This window comes from Dromiciops gliroides, chromosome 3 (genome assembly GCF_019393635.1).
Source record: "Dromiciops gliroides isolate mDroGli1 chromosome 3, mDroGli1.pri, whole genome shotgun sequence".
NCBI classification, from domain to species: Eukaryota; Metazoa; Chordata; class Mammalia; order Microbiotheria; family Microbiotheriidae; genus Dromiciops; species Dromiciops gliroides.
In genome coordinates this window covers 561101590-561120633 of record NC_057863.1, presented here as the reverse complement: position 1 = coordinate 561120633, position 19044 = coordinate 561101590, and the positions used below count along the sequence as shown (strand labels likewise).

General features: G+C 38.1%; 1 protein-coding gene across 1 annotated transcript; it reads left to right on the top strand.

Moving 5' to 3' along the window:
* Window positions 1-268: 268 nt before the first annotated feature.
* On the top strand, window positions 269-667 carry LOC122747945 (NADH dehydrogenase [ubiquinone] 1 alpha subcomplex subunit 6-like). Its single transcript, XM_043993712.1, has one exon. The coding sequence runs from the start codon at window positions 269-271 to the stop codon at window positions 665-667; it is 399 nt and encodes a 132-aa protein (XP_043849647.1).
* Window positions 668-19044: the final 18377 nt, after the last annotated feature.

Genomic DNA, 19044 nt, shown 5'->3' with positions numbered 1-19044 from the left:
TGTGCCTATGCACTGGAGAAACAAAGACAAACTTGAAACAGTCCCTGCCTTCAGAAAGCTTATGTTCTGTTGAATGTAATTAGCAAAAATAATTAGTTAAAATGGAAAACTATCTCATGGCACGCTTCCTTCCCTCAGCTTTAGTGGCCGCATGGGACCAGCATCCTGGGGTCTCTGTCTCCCTTCCATAGGGCAGTGTCCTGGAGTCTCTCCTCCTTGTCTTTGCTGAATTTGTCTTTAAAAGTTGATTTGAGGCGGCAGCGCCAAAATGGCGGCGAGTGGTGTACACCAGGCAGCCTCTGTGGCATCGGGGGCCGTGGGCACGGCAGTGAAGCCCATCTTCAGCCGAAACCTGAACAAGGCCAAACGGCTGGCGCGGGAGTTGTACCGGACCTGGTACCGCGAGATGCCCACCACCGTGCACCTTTTCCAGCTGGACGTCTCTGTGAAGCAGGGCCAGGACAAAGTCCTAGAGATGTTCATGAAGAATGCCCACGTCACGGACCCTCACGTGGTCAATCTTTTGGTCATTAAGGGGAAGATAGAGTTGGAGGAAACGATTAAAGTTTGGAAGCAGCGCAAACACGTCATGCTATTCTTCCATGAAACAGAAGCCCCGAGACCCAAGGATTTCCTCTCCAAGTTCTATGCTGGCTGTGACCGGTGACATGACTCTGCAAAGGAATGTATTGGTATTTCATTCTAATACTGTAAATAAACTCTATGGTGGAACCTCAAAAAAAAAAAAAAAGTTGATTTGAGGATCTGTTTCACGAAGCTTGCACTGGGTGCCGGAATTGCTAGTTATGACTGTGATCTAAAGGGATAAAGGAGGCAGCTGGCAGGGGCTACCTTGCTCACTCTGCCTCTGCCTTGTCTAGCCCCCATCACTACCTAAATTATAGATTAACAAACACTGTTAGACTGAGATAGTGCCTGTGTTTAGAATAATCCACAGTGCAGAGAACGAACCCTTACTATACACATTTAGTCTTTCAGTCTTTGATGCCTCCTGGTTCCTGCATAGTTAATTTCTCTAACTCTAGTTTCCCCATTTTGTTCCCTGGATTTTTCTTCTTAGGAGCTCAGTTCTTGCCTTCTGCTTTCCCCTAGATGGATTGTTTTGGCATGACTCAGGTTCCTGTGAGAACTGATTCAACATGAATTGAGTTGCTCTACCACCCACTGGCCTATAACATCTCTCCCATGACTTTTATGGTTTCCCCATCAGTAATTGAGTAACTAAACCTATGGTCAATTGAAAAGTTTTGGATAAAAATAGCATTTTATCAAAATTTAACATTTAACTGAGGCCCTAATGGTTTCAAAAGAGAGACAGGATGGTGTAGTGTAGTGGTGTAAAACTCAAACAGAAATGGATAGAAAACCACAAATTAGCATTATCTCTGTTGTGTTGTATATTTTATTTTGTTAAACCTTTCTCAGCAGGCTGAAAGTTTGACCCCTCTAGTGTAGGAGATAAAGCCCTATGCTTAGAGCCAAGAAGTCCTGGGTACAAGTCCTGATACTGATGCTTATTAGCTATGTCACTCTGGCTCTCTTAATTTCTGTAAATTTCAGGCTAACACTCCAGTAATTATTTACTAATAATATAGATGAGCTGTGAATTGTATTGGTGGAGAGAGTGCCACATCTATAATTTTCAGCACTGATGAAGTATTCATTTAATAGTCTTCAAGTCTTATTGGCTTAAAAAAAGAAAAACAAACAAACAAACAAAAGGCTTTCTTCTGGATGCTATAACTTTAAAATTGGTTTTTGGATATCATTAATCTCTGAAGCCTCCAAGTCTTACAACAGCTGTTTGGGTATTATTTTCACCTAAGGCTGCCTGTACAGGGACAATATTTCTCAGTGTCTGTGGTACTGACTCTGGCTTGTGTACCTGGCTATAAAGTTAGCTCTGAAGATACTGAAGATATTGAGAAGGTGTCACATAGCCAAATGTTAGATAAAGAATGAAAATGTTTATATTGTGTTTCTGTACACTAGATATGATCAGAAAAAAATGTCTTCAAACAAAATCATAGGACCACACTGGCCTTTGAGAAGCTGAAAGCTGTCTAGTTTCCAAGTCTACCCTCTTATTAAACCTACAACTCCATTTCATCTTGTGAAGAATTAGCATTCTGTGTTAGTGATTCAAAACACCATTTTTAGCAGAGTTTCCCTCTTTTAAGTGACTCCTGGTTTTGGGGAAGTGGTTAAGGTTTGACATCCCTTCAGGCTGTAATGGGGGCTCTGAGATATCAAAAGTAAATAGAATAAATTCTATTAAAAAAAAGAAAAAGAAAATAATTTCCCTGAGAAATAACAAATTAGCAGTTCTATTTCCACTGGGATTACAAGTACCCTTCTTGTTAAGAAAAATCACATTCTGCATCTGGTCATAAAATAAAGTTTAAAAGACACAATTCTTCCTTATCTTCAAGGCTCCTCAATTAGTTCCCCCTTCTCAGGTTTTTCATCAAAAACCTTCATTAAATATCACAAATATCAGGTGAAAAGGACCTATTAGTCATCTATTCCTTTGCCCTCAGGGTCAAAAGGCCAGTTCTTCATCACATCTTTTCCTTTCCTTTCCTTTCCTTTCTTTGGGGAGGGAATGGGAAGAGTAGTGACAATATTCTACAATCTATTAAGCCTCCCCAAAAAAGTATTTTTCCTTCAATTAAGCTTACTTTTTCCATTTTGCATTTCATGCAAGTCTTTTCCTTTGTGCCTAAGTATTTTCTTATTTCCTTCTTTGTTTTTTCTTTCTGTTTCTTTTTTCTCTCTCCCTCCCTTTCTCTTTCTCTCTTTTCCTTTCTTTCTTGCTTTCTCTTTTTCCTTTCTTTCTTTTCCTTCCTTTCTTTCCTTCTTTTTTTCTTTCCTTCATTCCTCCTTCCTTTCTTTCCTCATTTCTTCAGATGGATACTTTAGCTATTCAAGTAGTATCAATGTATTGCTATATGTTGAGCTGGGTTTACATACTTCTGGTATTGCTATAGCTTCCTCACAGATCTTCTCAATTCCACTTTCTACTCTTCCAACTCATTCTGCTGTCAGAGTTCACCTCCACTTTGACCCTCCTATTTTGACCCTTCATTAGGGCACAAAGGAGACCTTGGATTCTCAAAGGTTATGCCAGTTCTATCATTCTTTTTAAAAACTTTTTTTTGTGGGGCAATGAGGGTTACGTGACTCGCCCAGGGTCACACAGCTAGTAAGTGTCAAGCATCTGAGGCAGGATTTGAACTCAGGTCCTCCTGAATCCAGGGCCAGTGCTCTATCCACTGCACAATTCTATCATTCTTGAAAAGTTTTGAGTCCTTACAGTTGACTGTGTCTGCAGTCCAAAGACTAGGTTGGACCTTAGGTGAAGAAAAATTTTTGATCATGGCAACTTATGAAACAAAGAAAAGTTAAAAAAAAAAATTACTCTCAGATCTGTGTGGCTCCTTTCTACTTGGGTGGCAAAGTTATGGAAAAGGGACGAAAGGGTACTAAGCATCAAATGATTTTTAGAACATATATCACAATGTGCTTAATTATTGGTACTCTAAATATGAGGTGTTTATTCAGTGACCAGAAAATGGGAAAACAACCACATGAATACTGACTTTCTTACAACAAATGAAACCAGAAGACCAAAGGAAGTTGGTCATTGTGCAAAGGCAAAATGATACATCATTTCGTGAGAAGCTTGGTCATCTTATCTTAGAGGGCTTGTGATGAACATAAGCAAAAAGACTATCATGAAAGTAATTATAGCTGGGTACTAATAAATGTTGCAGAGGATGAAGTGGTAGAGAAATACCACAAAGAACTTTATAAGATTCTATAGATCAGGTTGGCATATACTTCATAAAGATCGATTCAGTAAAGGATAGTAAAATTATGTTGGAAAATATGGTTCAGGTATATGTAAGAGGCCCAAATATAATCAAGATTCTACCTCACATCTATATATCATAATTACTTTCTTCAAGTAGAGAGTTATAAGGTGTGAGATGGGGTGAACACTGGACAATATGACAAAACATTTTACTTTATCTCAATAGACAAGAAACCTTGGCTACTTGAAATTAGCTGCAGGTTTATAGTTAGAATATTAGCAAGTCAAAGCAACAGTCAAAGTCAAGGCCCAATTAGAAGGAAGAATGAAAATGGGGAAGATAATATTACATAAAATTGCAATGACTTCAACCTGATCTATTCAAACAAGCTATTGATGAAAAAAGGAGACATGGGCAAAGGCAAAGATGTTGACAAGATCACCATTTCCTGCACAAATTTAGCTGACATGAAGCATCCACCACAAGAAGGAGGCTCAAAACACATAGAAACTAGCTTAGTCATCACACACTTTTCCACTTTGTAAAGCAGTGACAACTGCCTACTGTAGAGTATGAATTCATTTTTAAATATTACAGAAGAGGAAAGCAGGAGATTTGGAAGAGTACAACTTTATAAAACTACTTTAAAAAATCTATGGGGGTGAGAACAAGTCTTCAGAAAGCTTAGAGCAAGATAAAATTAAGCCACATCATTCATTTTTTTTCTTTTTCTTTCTTTCTTTCTTTTTTTTTGATTTTTTTTTTGCAGGGCAATGAGGGTAAAGTAACTTGCCCAAGGTCACACAGCTAGTAAGTGTCTAGTATCTGAGGCTAGATTTGAACTCAGGTCCTCCTGTATCCAGGGCCAGTGTTTTATCCACTGTGCCACCTAGCTGCCCCCTCCAATAGCATTTATTGATTAAGCTACCAGGAGGATAACATGAAAAATGACTTAAATTTGTAAATTCAGTTAATCAAGCATTCATCAAGCATGTACTATTTGTAAGCCACTTTCAGTAGTCAATGAGGGTATAAAGAGCAAGGCAAATAAAACTAATTTCTGCCCTTATCATCTATTGGGGATAGAGAACATAACATATAAATAACTAAGTAAACATATGATCATTTGAGCACGAAGATATCGGTCTAGCTTGATTATTTGGACAACAGATCCAGTCTATTTCCAGAAGCATACCAAAAACCTTTTCAGCAGAATATAACCTGCCAGAGCTTCTAAGTGCTGGCATAGTCAACTTTTAGAGAGTTTGGGACTACACGGGTTCACAAATGTCTTGTGTGAGAGGTGGAACCTGAACTGAACACAGTAGCACAGTTCATGGCCCAGAGCAGACACTTAATAAATATACATTGACTGAACCCTGAAGTAAGTTGAAGACTTCAGAGACATAGGTGAGGAGGGAGGATATTCCAGATATGACAAAGGGTTTGTGGAAACGCACAGAAGCAGATGATGGGATATCAAGTGTGAAACCATTTTGTGTGATATGCAGGATGCAGAGGTATAATGTGAAAGGTAAACTTGAGTCAGGTTGAGGTGCACTTTAAATGTCAAGCTAAAAAGTTTGTATTTTATCCTAGAGACAATAGGGAGCAACAAAGATTCTAGAGTTGATAAGTATTATGTGCATAAGGAAGACTTGTTTTAATAGCTAATATTTATATAATAAAAAATTGCTAATTATTGCCTTGAATAAAAAAAAATGCTTGCCATGGGCAAGATGATATAAAAACTGGAGTACTAAAGAGTGAGAAAACTTAATTTTTATTGGTGAAACTTACTTTTTCATTCAAAGCTATACCAAAATTCTTGTTAGAAGTCTGGCCTATGAGATCCAGGTATCTTCATCAGACTATAAAATATCCACTCCCCCAAAATATTTGGGGATTTTATAATTTCAGAAGGCCTAGAAGTCTTTTATCCATTGAGGGAGTAATAAACCCTGATATATATATTGACATATACTAAGGAGTATAATTGCTCTGGAACTATAGAAATTCCCAGATAGAGATGAAATATTAGAATACAACTCTATATAATGCCACATGTTATGAAAGTTAAATTAATAAATGTATACAAGAAAAAAAAGATATGCATGCTCCAATGACCTGGGAACTCACCTAAATTTAAGTTCCACCCATCTCCTTCTCCTCCCATCCCTCTTAGGCCATATGGCCCTGAGAAATGGACCTAGGTATTTAGCCTTTTTGTTAGTTCTTTTCAATTCTAGCTGCAGAGAGTGGAGTCTCTGCTATCATCTTGGAGTGAGAGCTATGAAGATCTCAGTCTAATACCTTTATTCAGGCCACTAATAAAATGGTCAAGACTGCACAAAGTCAAACACAAAACCCTGGGCCACTCCACTCTAGAACTCCTTTCAAATTGACACTGTCCCACTAGTGACTATTCTTTTAATTCAGCCATTCATGAGTTCTGAATCTAATTCTCCTCATTTGTCTAGCCCATAGCTCTTTATATTTTTTAGAAGAATAGCATGAGGAAATTCATCAGATGCTTTACTAAAATCTAGTAACCTCTATCTATAGCATGTTCTGATCTACTAGTTTAGTTCTCTTATCATAAAAGGACATAAGGTTAGTTTGGCATGACCTGTTCTTCTTTAAATCTACATTGGCTTTTTGAGTCAGAAGATCTGTGTCAGAGTCCCAGCTTCGACACATTAACTGTATGACCCTGAGCAAATAACTTAGGCCTCTAGAGCTTTGGTTTCCCCATGATGCACCCTAGATTTTGGAGAACACATTTCAAAGTTTTAAGAGGCAGGATCTCATGTACCAACACCAGGAATTGAAGTCAAGCTCACTGGCCTAGAGTCTGTAGACTTTAATTTCCTTTAAAAAAAAATAATTAGAATAACATTTGCCCTTCTCCAGTCCTATAGTACTTCCCTTGATCTTTCCAATACTATTGACAATAGCTCAGCAGTTACATGCCCAGTTCTTTCAGTGTCTTTAATTCATCAAAAAACAGTTAAGTATTCCATTACTGTTGCCTTACTTTTCTTGGGCATCAACTCTGTATTAGCCACTTTTACTTAATCTTTCCCAATCTAAAGGCCATTCTCCTTGACTGACAAAACAAAAGCAAAATAGGAATTGGGTATGTGGTAAAATAATGGAATTTTGCAGACCCCAGGGGTCCAACTTGATTGACTTAGTAGTGTTTGAATTGGGTGTGAATGAGAAACTACTAAGTACCCACTTAAAGGTGATTAGATTTTAGCCACACCAGGCCTGCCCTGTTAGACCTAGCTTAATTTGGCCAACCCTGAGAAGGAGTGTCCTCAGAGGCTGTGGACTGCGTCATCAACAGGGAACCAGTCTTAGCCACACAACTTGAAGGACCTCCCCTTTGGGGGAGGGAGAAAAAAGTAGAAAAAGGGACCCCCAACAGGAAGTGGCTCACTCACTCTCAGTCTCTCTCTGGCCTTGGAGGAGCATTTGGGGTAGACTAGAGACTGGCTGCTGAATCCCATAGAAATTACAGACCCGTGGTGGTGAGTTAAATTCAGCCCTTTGAATTAGCTGAGCTGAAAGTGAGTTTGGGTTTGAGACGGTCCTTGCTAGAGCCAGGGAGATTATCCATTTTCCTTTTTCTCTATTCCCTTGTCCTTGACTTTATTAATTTCACCTTTGCTGAGTATTTTATTCTCATTAAATAAAACCTGATTTGTTTGTAGAAAAGAGGCTGTTAAGCTCCTTTCTTATTGGCCTGGGAGAAATAACTAAATAGGCAGTCCGGAGTGGAGGAAGCTTTAGACCTAGAGGTCCCTCATTATTTTCTGAACCCCAATATTATAGCGAGCCACCCAATTAACTCTCCCCATATTAAATTCAGCCCCTACAGGTAGCTCTGCTTTCTTTCTTTCACCAGTTATTATAGTCCCATTTGCCATTAGCTTCAGCTACTATTCCTTTTTGTGGTTCTCCTCTTTTCCCTCTCATTAAAAAAGAATCCTTTTTGTCAACTTTGGCTTTCCTTGTGAACCTCACCTCATTTCAAGCTTTAAATAATCCTCATTGTATTCTTGTGGCACTGTACTAAGTTTCTGAATTAATGCTTTGTTACATGTCCATTGCTTCCATTTTCTGTGTATATTCCTTAAAATTTTATTGGTATCTTTTGTTTTGATATTACATACATTTCCCAATTTATATCTCTCCCATTCTTCTGTTAGCCATCCTTTGTGTACAACTTCCCCTCTTTTCCCCTCTCCTATGAAATCTATTTTTTGCCCTTGTAATAATTTCATATTTATATAGTGCTCTTAGATTTACAAAGCACTCTATGGGACTGTGCATACGCTTTGACCCCGTAATACCACTACTAGGTCTGTATCCCAGAGAGATCATAGAAAAGGAAAAGGACCCACACATACAAAAATATTTATAACAGCTCTCTTTGTGGTGGCAAAGAATTGGAAATCGAGGGAAGGCCCATCAATTGGGGAATGGCTAAACAAACTGTGGTATATGAATGTAATGGAATACTATTGTGCTATAAGAAGTGATGAACAGGCAGATTTTAGAAAAACCTGGAAAGATTTAAGTAGACTGATGTTGAGTGAAGTGAGCAGAACCAGGAGAACATTGTACACAGTAACAGCAACATTGTGTGATGATCAACTGTGATAGATTTGGCTCTTCTCAACAGTGTAATGATCCAAGACAATTCCAAAGAATTTGTGAAAGAAAATCTTCTCCACATCCAGAAAAAAGAACTGTGAATTCTGAATGCAGATTGTACCATACTGTTTCTACTGTGTTGTTGTTGTTTTTTCTTTTTTGAGTTTTTTCCCCTTTTGTTCTCATTCTTCTGTTCTTTCATGACTATATGCAGAACTATGTTTAATGTGATTGTACATATATAGCCTATATCAGATTGCTTTCCCTCTGGGGAGGGAAGGGAGGAAGGGAGAAAAATTTGGAAGTAAAAATCTTATGAAAACAAATGTTGAAAACTATTTTTACATGTAAATGGAAAATACTTTTTATGATTACAAAATTTTTAAAAAGAAAAAAAAGATTTACAAAGCACTTTTTCATAGCAGTTCTGTGAGGTGGATTTTTAAACTGATATCTTTTGTTTTTGTTTTTGTTTTTTTTGCGGGGCAATTGGGGTTAAGTGACTTGCCCAGGGTCACACAGCTAGTAAGTGTTAAGTGTCTGAGGCTGGATTTGAACTCAGGTCCTCCTGAATTCAAGGCCGGTGCTCTATCCACTGCGCCACCTAGCTACCCCTATCTTTTTTTTTTATACTGCCTTCATTTATCTGTATATTCTTTTTTTTTTTTTTTTGGCAGGGCAATGAAGGTTAAGTGACTTGCCCAGGGTCACACAGCTAGTAAGTGTCAAGTGTCTGAGGCTGGATTTAAACTCAGGTACTCCTGAATCCAAGGTCGGTGCTTTATCCACTGCGCCACCTAGCTGCCCCTCTCTATATATTCTCACTCCCTTCCTGGCCCAGAGATTCATCCATTATAAAAAGAATAAAACATAGGGGCAGCTAGGTGGCGCAGTGGATAGAGCACCAGCCCTGGATTCAGGAGGACCTGAGTTCAAATCTGGCTTCAGACACTTATCACTTACTAGCTGTGTGACCCTAGGCAAGTCACTTAACCCCAATTGCCTCACCAAAAACAAAACAAAACAAAAAAAAAGAATAAAACATAACAGTAGAGGAGAAAACAGTTAAAAAAAAAATCAACATGTCAGGGGCAGCTAAGTGGCACAGTAGATAAACACTGGCCTTGGATTCAGGAGGACCTGAGTTCAAATCCAGCCTAAGACACTTGACATTAGCTGTGTGACCATGGGCAAGTCACTAAAACCTCATTACCCTGCAAACTGTCCCACCCCCACCCCGCCGCCAAAAAAACAAAACAAACAAAAAACAAAAAAAAATCAACATGTCAAGAAAGTTTGACATTATATGACATTATATTCCAGACCCATATTCTCCTTCTTTTTAAAGAAGGAAGGGAGGCTCATTTTCATATCCCTTCTTGAGGGCCAAACTTGGACATATTTACAGTGTCAATTTTTTGGCAATTGTTCTATTTACATGCATGGTTGTGGTCACTGTAAATATTGTTTTTCTGGTTCTGCTTACTTTTCATCATTTCCTATGTCTTCCTATTTGCCTATCTGTTCATTGTCTCTTACAAGTGCAACAGTCTCTCATCTTATTCACATTCATCATGTACCATCCTTTTTAGAATATAAGTCGACTAGTAAGTTCTCAATATATCCATACTGGTCTCTTTCTGCTTTTCCTAATTTAAATTGTTTCTCTGTGTCATTAGCATTCTATTTTGAATGTCATTCTTCCTGGGATGACTTGCCCTATTTATTTAATATGTATTTATCAAGTGCCTCCTATGTGCCAAGAACTGTGCTGCAATTACAATTACTATGAATAAAACAATCACTACCCATAAGGAGTTTACATTCAGCCCCTAAATCTTTCAAAATCTTCTCTGCCAAAATCTAGGGTCCAAGATGAGGAAACCAAAATAGAGTCAGATGATGACCAGAATCATATAGCTGACAAATATAAGAGCTAGCACCCACTCAAATCATGGTCTTCTGACTCCAAGTTCAATTTGTTTTCCACAATATTACATTGCTCTCCATGTTCCTAATCTCTGAAAAATTCAAGGATCTCTCTCAGTATCTTTTAGGGAAAGTGATGCCTTAAATCATGTTAAGTTTCAAGATGCGGTCTTACCCAAGCAATAAGATGCCTCCCCATTTCCCTTTGTGGTAGCAGAATAGAAATATTTATGACATTAGAATTAAGACAAGAGAAAACCATGAAAAATAGAATATACTGAAAGCCAAGGAAGTGGCCAATCCTTTCTCTAATTTTTATTTATTCATTTACCAAAGACTGACTTCTTTTTTCAACAGGCTAGTCTGGTTTGCTTTTAGGTAAATGAAACTCTAGTTAAACTTGGGTTAATGATTTGTTCTGTTAGCAGAAGATATCATGGGTTTTGAAAAGCTGGGATCCTTCATCTATAGAAAGTTGAGGGATTTATCTTTCTAGCTTTATTAAATCAGGATGAGAGGTGCAAAGAATAGTAAACATCTCTAACTCGTTATTTCTTGGTAAGTATTAAAATTTGTATCCACCAAACAGTAAGCCTTTATCTACAGTTTAAACTGCTTACTTAAGTGAAATAATTGATTTCTCTTCCCTGGGGTATCACATCCTATTTGTCCTTTTTCGCTTCCTGAAACAGGGTCTATTTCCTAAGAAAACAATAAAATCTCCTTTAAACACTCAAATCTTCATAGAAAAATTTAAAATTTATTTTGTGTCCCATATACTGATCTTGATCCCTGCTTGGAGTTTTCACATGATCCCATGTGGCTGGTTAAACACTGACATTTGTAACTATTCTAAATTTCAAAGTACACTGGAAAAAGTTTTAGGGTGAAAAAATCTAACTCACTATTTATATTCAATAACCTCTTGGAAAGCTGCAGTGCCCTTGGCAGGGTCTTTTTTCACTGCATTGCACTCATTGTCTTTTTACTATGAAAGCTAGAATTAGCTTTCTTTGTTGTTGCTTTTTTGTTTCATTCTCTAAAAATCCATTTCATTTGATTTGAGAGGTTGGGCTATAGAGATAGAAAAAAATAGCATATCTTTTCTGGTAAATTACACATGTAAAGTCCCTTGGTGGAGGAGAAAGCATATTGGATTTAGTGTCAAAAGACCTCAGTTTGTGCCCTGTTTCTACCACTTAATAGCAAATTGACTTTGGAATGGTCACTTGAACCTCTTTGATACACAGCTATAAAACACAGATCATAATCTTTGTTTATACAGTTCACAGCACAGATCACTGAGCAAATGACCTTGCCTCCTACTTTTCTGTTATTAAAGACTTCTTCCCCTCCACTCCCCTGAACCTGTCTGTGTCCTCATCCATTTTCTTCCCTCCAGTCTGAGAAGAGGTGGGTCTTTGACCCTTGCTAAACTAACCCCTCCTCTGAACTCTAGATCCCATCTCTTTTAACATCTTGCTCCACTAATCAACTACTCTCTCTTTATTTTTCTTCAAGGTCTCAATCTCTTATTACTCTGTCCCTTTAGCCTACAAACATGCTCACACTGTTGCCCTAAAAATAAAAACCTTCCCCTGACTCCTTGCCTTTTGTTGCCAAACTCCAAGAAAGAACAGTGCTACCATCACTGACTCTACTTCCTCATTACCCATTCACTTCTCAACCCTGTGCAATCTGGTTTTTTTCTGCAGTATCTTGACATAAAGAGCTGATTTTAAGGTTTACTATGACCTTCTTATTGATAAATATATCTGTGGACTACCCATCCTCTATCTTTTTATAAAAAATAAATTTGATTGATATATTTTGTTTTCATATCACCTAAATTTCTTTTGTTTTGATATGGGTACTCTTTTTTTTTTTTGCAACAAATATTTATTTTATTTTTTCCAGTTACATGTAAGGGTGGTTTTCAACATTCATTTTCATAAGATTTAGAGTTCCAAATTTTTCTCCCTCCCTCCCTTTCCTCCCCCCTCCACAAGACAGCAACCAATCTGGTATAGGTTATATATGTTCAATCCACAAGTGCAATTTTTATAAGTTCTTTCTATGGGAGTGGATAGTATGCTTCATCATTAGTACCTTGGGATTGTCTTGGATCATTGTATTGTTGAGAGTAGTTAAGTCATTCACAATTGATCATCTAACAATACCGCTGTCACTATGTACAATGTCCTCCCAGTTCTGCTCACTTCACTATGCATCAGTTCATATGAGTCTTTCCAGATTTTTCTGGTATTATCCTGTTTGTCATTTCCTATAGCACAATGCCATTCCACTACAATCATATACCACCACAGCCTCTTCAGTTATTCCTCAATTGATGTACATTCCCTTGATTCCCAATTCTTAGCCACTACAAAGAGTTGCTATATTTTTTGTACAATTTTTACCCCTTTTTTCTTTTTCATGATTACTATTGTTAACTGTTTCCCTCTATCCTATTCCCTTCCCCATGATATTTACTCTATTATCTTCTTTCACTCTATCCCTCTTCAAAAGGGATTTGCTTCTGTCTGTCCCCTCCCCCAATTTGCCCTCTCTTCTTTTGCCTCTCTCTTTTTATCCCCTTCCCCTCCTGTTTTCCTGCAGGGTTAGATTACTCCACCCAATTGAGTGTGTATGTTATTCCCTCCTTGAGCCAATTCTGATGAGATTGAGGTCTTTGAGCCAATTCTGATGAGTGTTAGGCTCATTTACTGCCCAGATTAAATAGATTACTCCACCCAATTCGGGGGTATGTGTTAATCCCTCCTTGAGGCAACTCTGATGAGTTTAAGGTCTTTGAGCCTATTCTGATGAGTATAAAATTCATTTACTGCCCTGCTCCTCCCCCATCTCTTCCCCCACTCCATAAGCCCTTTCCTGTTTCTTTCATGTAGGATTTCACCCCATGCTACCTCTGCCCTTCCTCCTCCCCCAGTACATCCCCCTCACTCCTCACTTTAACCCTAAAGATGTCACCATGGAGCAGCTAGGTGGCACAGTGGACAAAGCATCCACTTTGGACCCATGGGGACCCCAGCCAAAACCCAGCCTCAAACACAAGACAGTCACTCACTGCACAACCCCAGGTATGTCCTCCAACTCCAATTTTTTATGGTTCTCTAGGGTCTTGTATTTAAAAGTCAAATTTTCCATTCAGTTCAGGTCTTTTCATCACAAATATCTGAAAGTCCTCTGTTTCATTGAAGTCCCATTGTTTCCTCTGAAAGATTATAAGCAGTTTTGCTGGATATGTGATTCTTGGTTATAATCCCAATTCTTTTGCCCTCTGGAATATCATAACCCATGCCCTCTGATCCTTTAATGTAGAAGCTGCTAGATCTTGTGCTATCCTGACTGGGACTCCACAGTACTTGAATTCTTCCTTTTTGGCAGCTTACAACATTTTCTCCTTGACCTGGGAGCTCTGGAATTTGGATATAATATTCCTGGGTGTTTTCCTTTTGGGATCTCTTTCAGGAGGTATTGCTGGATTCTTTCAATTTCTATTTTACCTTCTGCTTCTAGAATATCAGGGCAGTTTTCCCTGACAATTTCTTGGAAGATGATGTCTAAACTCTTTCCTTGATCATGGTTTTCAGGTAGATCAATAATTTTCAAATTATCTCTCCTGGATCTATTTTCCAGGTCAGCAGTTTTCCCAAGAAGATATTTCATATTGCCCTCTATTTTCTTATTCATTTGGATTTGCTTTATTCTGTCTTGGTTTCTCATAAAGTCACTAGCTTCCATTTGTTCAATCCTAATTCTTAGGCAATTGTTTTCATCAGAGAGCTTTTCCATTTGGCGTTTCAAGTTGTTGGTTTTTTTCTCATGTCTTTCCTGCATCACCCTTATTTCTCTTTCCATTTTTTCCTTTACCTCTCTAATTTTATCTTCAAAGTCCTTTTTGAGAGCCTCTATGGCCTGAGACCAATTCATATTTTTCTTGGAAGCATTAGATATAGGGGCCCTGATGTTGACATCTTCTTCTGAGGTTACACCTCCATCTTCCTTGTCACTAAAGAAACTTTCTATGGTCCTTACCTTTCTCTGTCTGTTCATCTTGCCTTTCTTTTACTTGACTTTTAGCTCCTTAAAGTGGGTCACTGTTTCCAGGCTGTACTATCCCAAGCTTCAGAAGGTCCCAGGTGGTATGATTTAAGGAGGAGCAGGTTCTTCCCTCACCTTGCCTCTTCCCTGGTCTGTAGATGACACCAGACCAACTTGCTAATCAACCAGCTTTGTGTGATGTGGTTGTCAGCTCCAATGAGCCTGCACCCCTCCCCAACCTGGGCCACTGCTACTCAAACCTACCTCCATTCCCAGCAGGGGTGAAAAACCCAAGTTCTGCCTCAGCACCAGCAGAGACCCCTGTAATCTCCCCCCTGCCAAGGGCTCAGCCCTCTCATCAGACTATGATCTTAGTTCCAGACAACACTGGCACTGCAGCTGATTCAGAGGATCTCGGGGGTCTCTTTCTCTGGCGAGGCCTTCCTGGGACTGGATCTATGTCAGCATGACTGTGGGATTGGGCTCCACTCCTGTTTTAGCACAGCAGCTCCCTCCTTCTGACCTTCCAAGCTGTCCTTGGTTGGAAAATGATCTCAGCACATTCTTCTGTGGATTTTGCTGTTCCAGTAATTGTCCTATGGCATTATTTGGATTTTTTTGGAGCGATCATGTAGTGAGTTCGAGAGCTCACTGCCTTTCTTCTGCCATCTTAGCTCTGCCCTGGAAGTCCAATATGGGTACTTTAAAAATAAACCTGTCCTTTCTACTGTCCCTCCCCCATTAAAAACAAAGTAAAACAAAACTTTTTAATCAAAGCCCTTCATAGTTCAGCAAAATGAATCCATGTACTGGCCATGTCCAAAAATGTATGCATTTTAAGTTTATCACCTCTCTTTCAGTACATGAATGGTACATTTCATCTTTATTCTTTTGGATTTGCAATTTATCATTTCATTGATGAGAGTTCTAACGTCTTTCAAAGTTCTTTTTATAAAGCTGTTATTATGTAAAGTGTTCTCCTAGTTCTACTTCTCTCTGCATTAGTTCATAGAAGTCTTCCTAGTTTCCTCTGAACCTATCCATTTTGTCATTTCTTTTGACACAAAAATGTTTTATTACCTTAATATATCACAATTTGTTTAGTCATTCACCAATAGTTGTTATTGTTCAGTCGTTCAGTTGTGTCTGACTCTTCATGACCCCATGAACCATACTGGTCATGGGGTTTTCTTGGCAAAGAAATTGGAGTGGTTTGCCATTTCCTTTTCTAGTTCATTAAGGCAAACAGAGGACATCCCTTAAATTCCAATTTTGTGAAAAGAGATGCTATAAATATGTTTGCATATATAGATCCTTTCCTTTTTTGAGTTCTTTGGGGCACAGGCCTAATGGTAATATATCTGGGTCAAATGGCAAGAACATTTTAGTAATTTGGGGGACATGGTTTTAAATTTCTCTGCTGTATAGACTGTTCACAGCTGATATATATAGATAGATATATTCACAGGATATACATGTGTATATATGTGCTATCTATCATAGTATACATACATATATATATATATATATGTTTTCCTACAACCCCTCCAATATTTGTCATTTTCCTCTTTTGTCATCTTTGTTAGTCAGATTGGTGTGTGGCAGGGCCTTGAAGTTGCTTTAATTTGAATTTCTTTAATTATTAATCATTTAGAGCATTTTTTAAAAATATGGTTGTTGATAGCTTAGATCTATTTCTTTGAAAATTACCTTTTAGTATTGCAGAATGGCTCTTAGTCTTATAAATTCAAATTGGTTTCTTATATACCTTGGATATGAGATCTTTATCAGAGAAATTTGCTGTAAAGATTTTTTTCCTCAGGTACCTATTTCCCTTCTAATCTTAATTTGTTTCTATTCTGTTTAATTTCTATATTCAATTTATTTGTACTATCCTTTAAAAATTTTATATAGACAAGATCTCATCTCTTATCTATAGATCTGAAAGATACTTTCTTCCTTATCCTTCTAATTTGTTTATGATTTGAACTTTTATATCTGAGTTACATATCAATTTAGGGTTTATTTTGGTATGTATACACCCTCTTTCTTATCTAGACTTCTTTGACATTATCTTACATTTGTGATTACTCATTCTAAGCATCTTTTTCTGGCTTCTTATATTCTTCCTGCTCCTTGAAACCAGGGGTACCCTCAAAATTGTTTGGTAGATATTTTGCTTATCTCTCTATTATTTCTATAAAAACCTCATCAACTCACTGCCTTCAATTTTCACCTCTATACAGATAAATCTACATATCTCTTAAATTTATATCTTCATCTCCTTTGTCCCTCTCAAACTCAATATGTTTAAAACTGAATTCACCATCTTCTTCCAAAAACCTGTTCCTCAGCCCAGTTTCTCTATTTCTGTTATTGGCACCACCATCCTCTCAATCACCCAAGCTCAGAAACTTGGAGTCATTTTTGATTATCACCTTTCCTTCATCCCACACATCCAATTACTTGTCAGGCTGCCATTTTATCTCTCAAATTTCAAATTATCTCTCACACCCAGGCCCTCATTTCTCTTTTCACTGTAACTACATTAGTTTGGGCCCTCAATTTTTCTGTCCAAACTATTGTAATAGGCTCCCAACTAAGCTTCCTGTTCCTAGGCTATTTTTTCTTCAATATATCCTCTATATCCCTACCCCAAGTAAACTTCTTAATGCACTACTATGATGTTACCACTAAAAATATTCCCCTTGTTTTCAGTTGCCTATTGAATAAATTATAGGCTCTTGACTGTGACATTCAAAGCCACCTACAATTTGGCTTCACCACACTTTTCCAGACTTCTTTCATATTACTCACTTTTACATGTTCAATATTCCAACCAATTTGGATTACTCTTTGTTCAGTCTTTTCAGTCATGCCAACTCATTGTGACCCTATTTAGGGTTTTCTTGGCAAAGATACTGGAGTGGTTTGCCATTTCCTTCTCTAGCTCACTTGACACATGAGGAAACTTAAGCAAACAGGGTTAAGTGACTTGCCCAGAGTTACACAGGTAGTAAGTATCTGAAGCTGGATTTGAATTCAGGAAGAGTCTTCCTGACTCCAGGCCCAGCTCTCTATCTGTTGTGACACCTAGCTGCTCCTTACTCTTTGTACTCCATTCTTATCCTAATCTAATCTATTTCCACTTTTGTCTGCCTATCTCCCTACCTTCCTTTAAGGTCTAACCCAGATACTGCCACTTCTTTCAGAAGGTCTTCCCACTTCTCTCCCCAAGATGAACGTAATATATCTCTTTCTTTGAATTTCTCAAGAGACTTTTCTTGTCCCTATCTTTTACATTTTTCTCATTCTTCTTCTTCTTTTTTTTTTAGAGAGGCAATTGGGATTAAGTGACTTGCCCAGGGCCACACAGCTAATAAGTGTTAAGTGTCTGAGGCTGGATTTGAACTCAGGTACTCCTGACTCCAGGGCCAGTACTCTATCCACTGTGCCATCTAGCTGCCCCCCTCATTCTTCTTTTTAACAATTATTTGTGTATTTGTCCTTTCCCTCCTTAGTCCAGTGATCTTTCCACTATTCCACGGGTTGGGAAACTATATCTGACCAATGATAAAAAACAACAACAACAAAAAAACCAACATTCTTAGTTTTCAGGCTATATAAAAACAGGCTGCAGATCAGGACAGAACTTACTGACCCCTGTACTCCACCATGAGGCATAATTAAAAACATACATGCATATACACAAATGCACATGTGCCTACATAGACATGGACAATCTCCAATTTACAAACAAGTTTTGTTTTAAAAGTTTGTTTGAAAATCAGTAACCTGAAAATCAGAAAACTCTATATTTTGTACTAAACTGTTAACAGTGGTTAGTGAATCTTCCAGGCTTATCCAGTAATTTTTAGTGTATTGATAGTATATAGTCTATAATGATATACCTATCATATTGTAACAATGATAAAAACATATATTAAGCATTTACTATATACAGAATATTCCATTAGGCCCTGGAAGAGATATAAAGTTTAGAGAAGGCACATCCCTTATGAAGTCATGGAAGAGTTGAGGTTCTGGACTAAGAGCATTATAGAACCTAAACAGCATATGTGAAAGTATTTCAATGGGAAATGCATTCAGAATTCTCCAAGGTCACAACTATCTCATCTCCTTTCCCTACACTGTCCTTTGAAGCAGGAACAGAGTAATTCCTTCTGCCTCCTCCTACCCAATGATTGAACAAACAAGTCAATATTAAATAAGAACCATCAATTCTTCTGGCTGCACTTGCTCTCCAAGGGAATAGACAACTCTAAGCAGTGGATATTCCTCTAGGTCATAGCCAATCTACCATGACCTATCAGAGGCACCAACTGAATGAAGGCTAGAGGTGGTGGTGGTAGGGAGTGGGTTATTAAGGGGACAGGTAGAAGATTCCAGGGGGTTGAGGAATGAGGAACTAACCTCATGGTAGAGGTAGGGGTAGAGCTAGGATTGAGATAGAATGGGTCTACACTTTTCAGTTAGGTAACTCCCTATCTTTCTCTCTACATTTTCTCTTAAGGTAATCTCATTT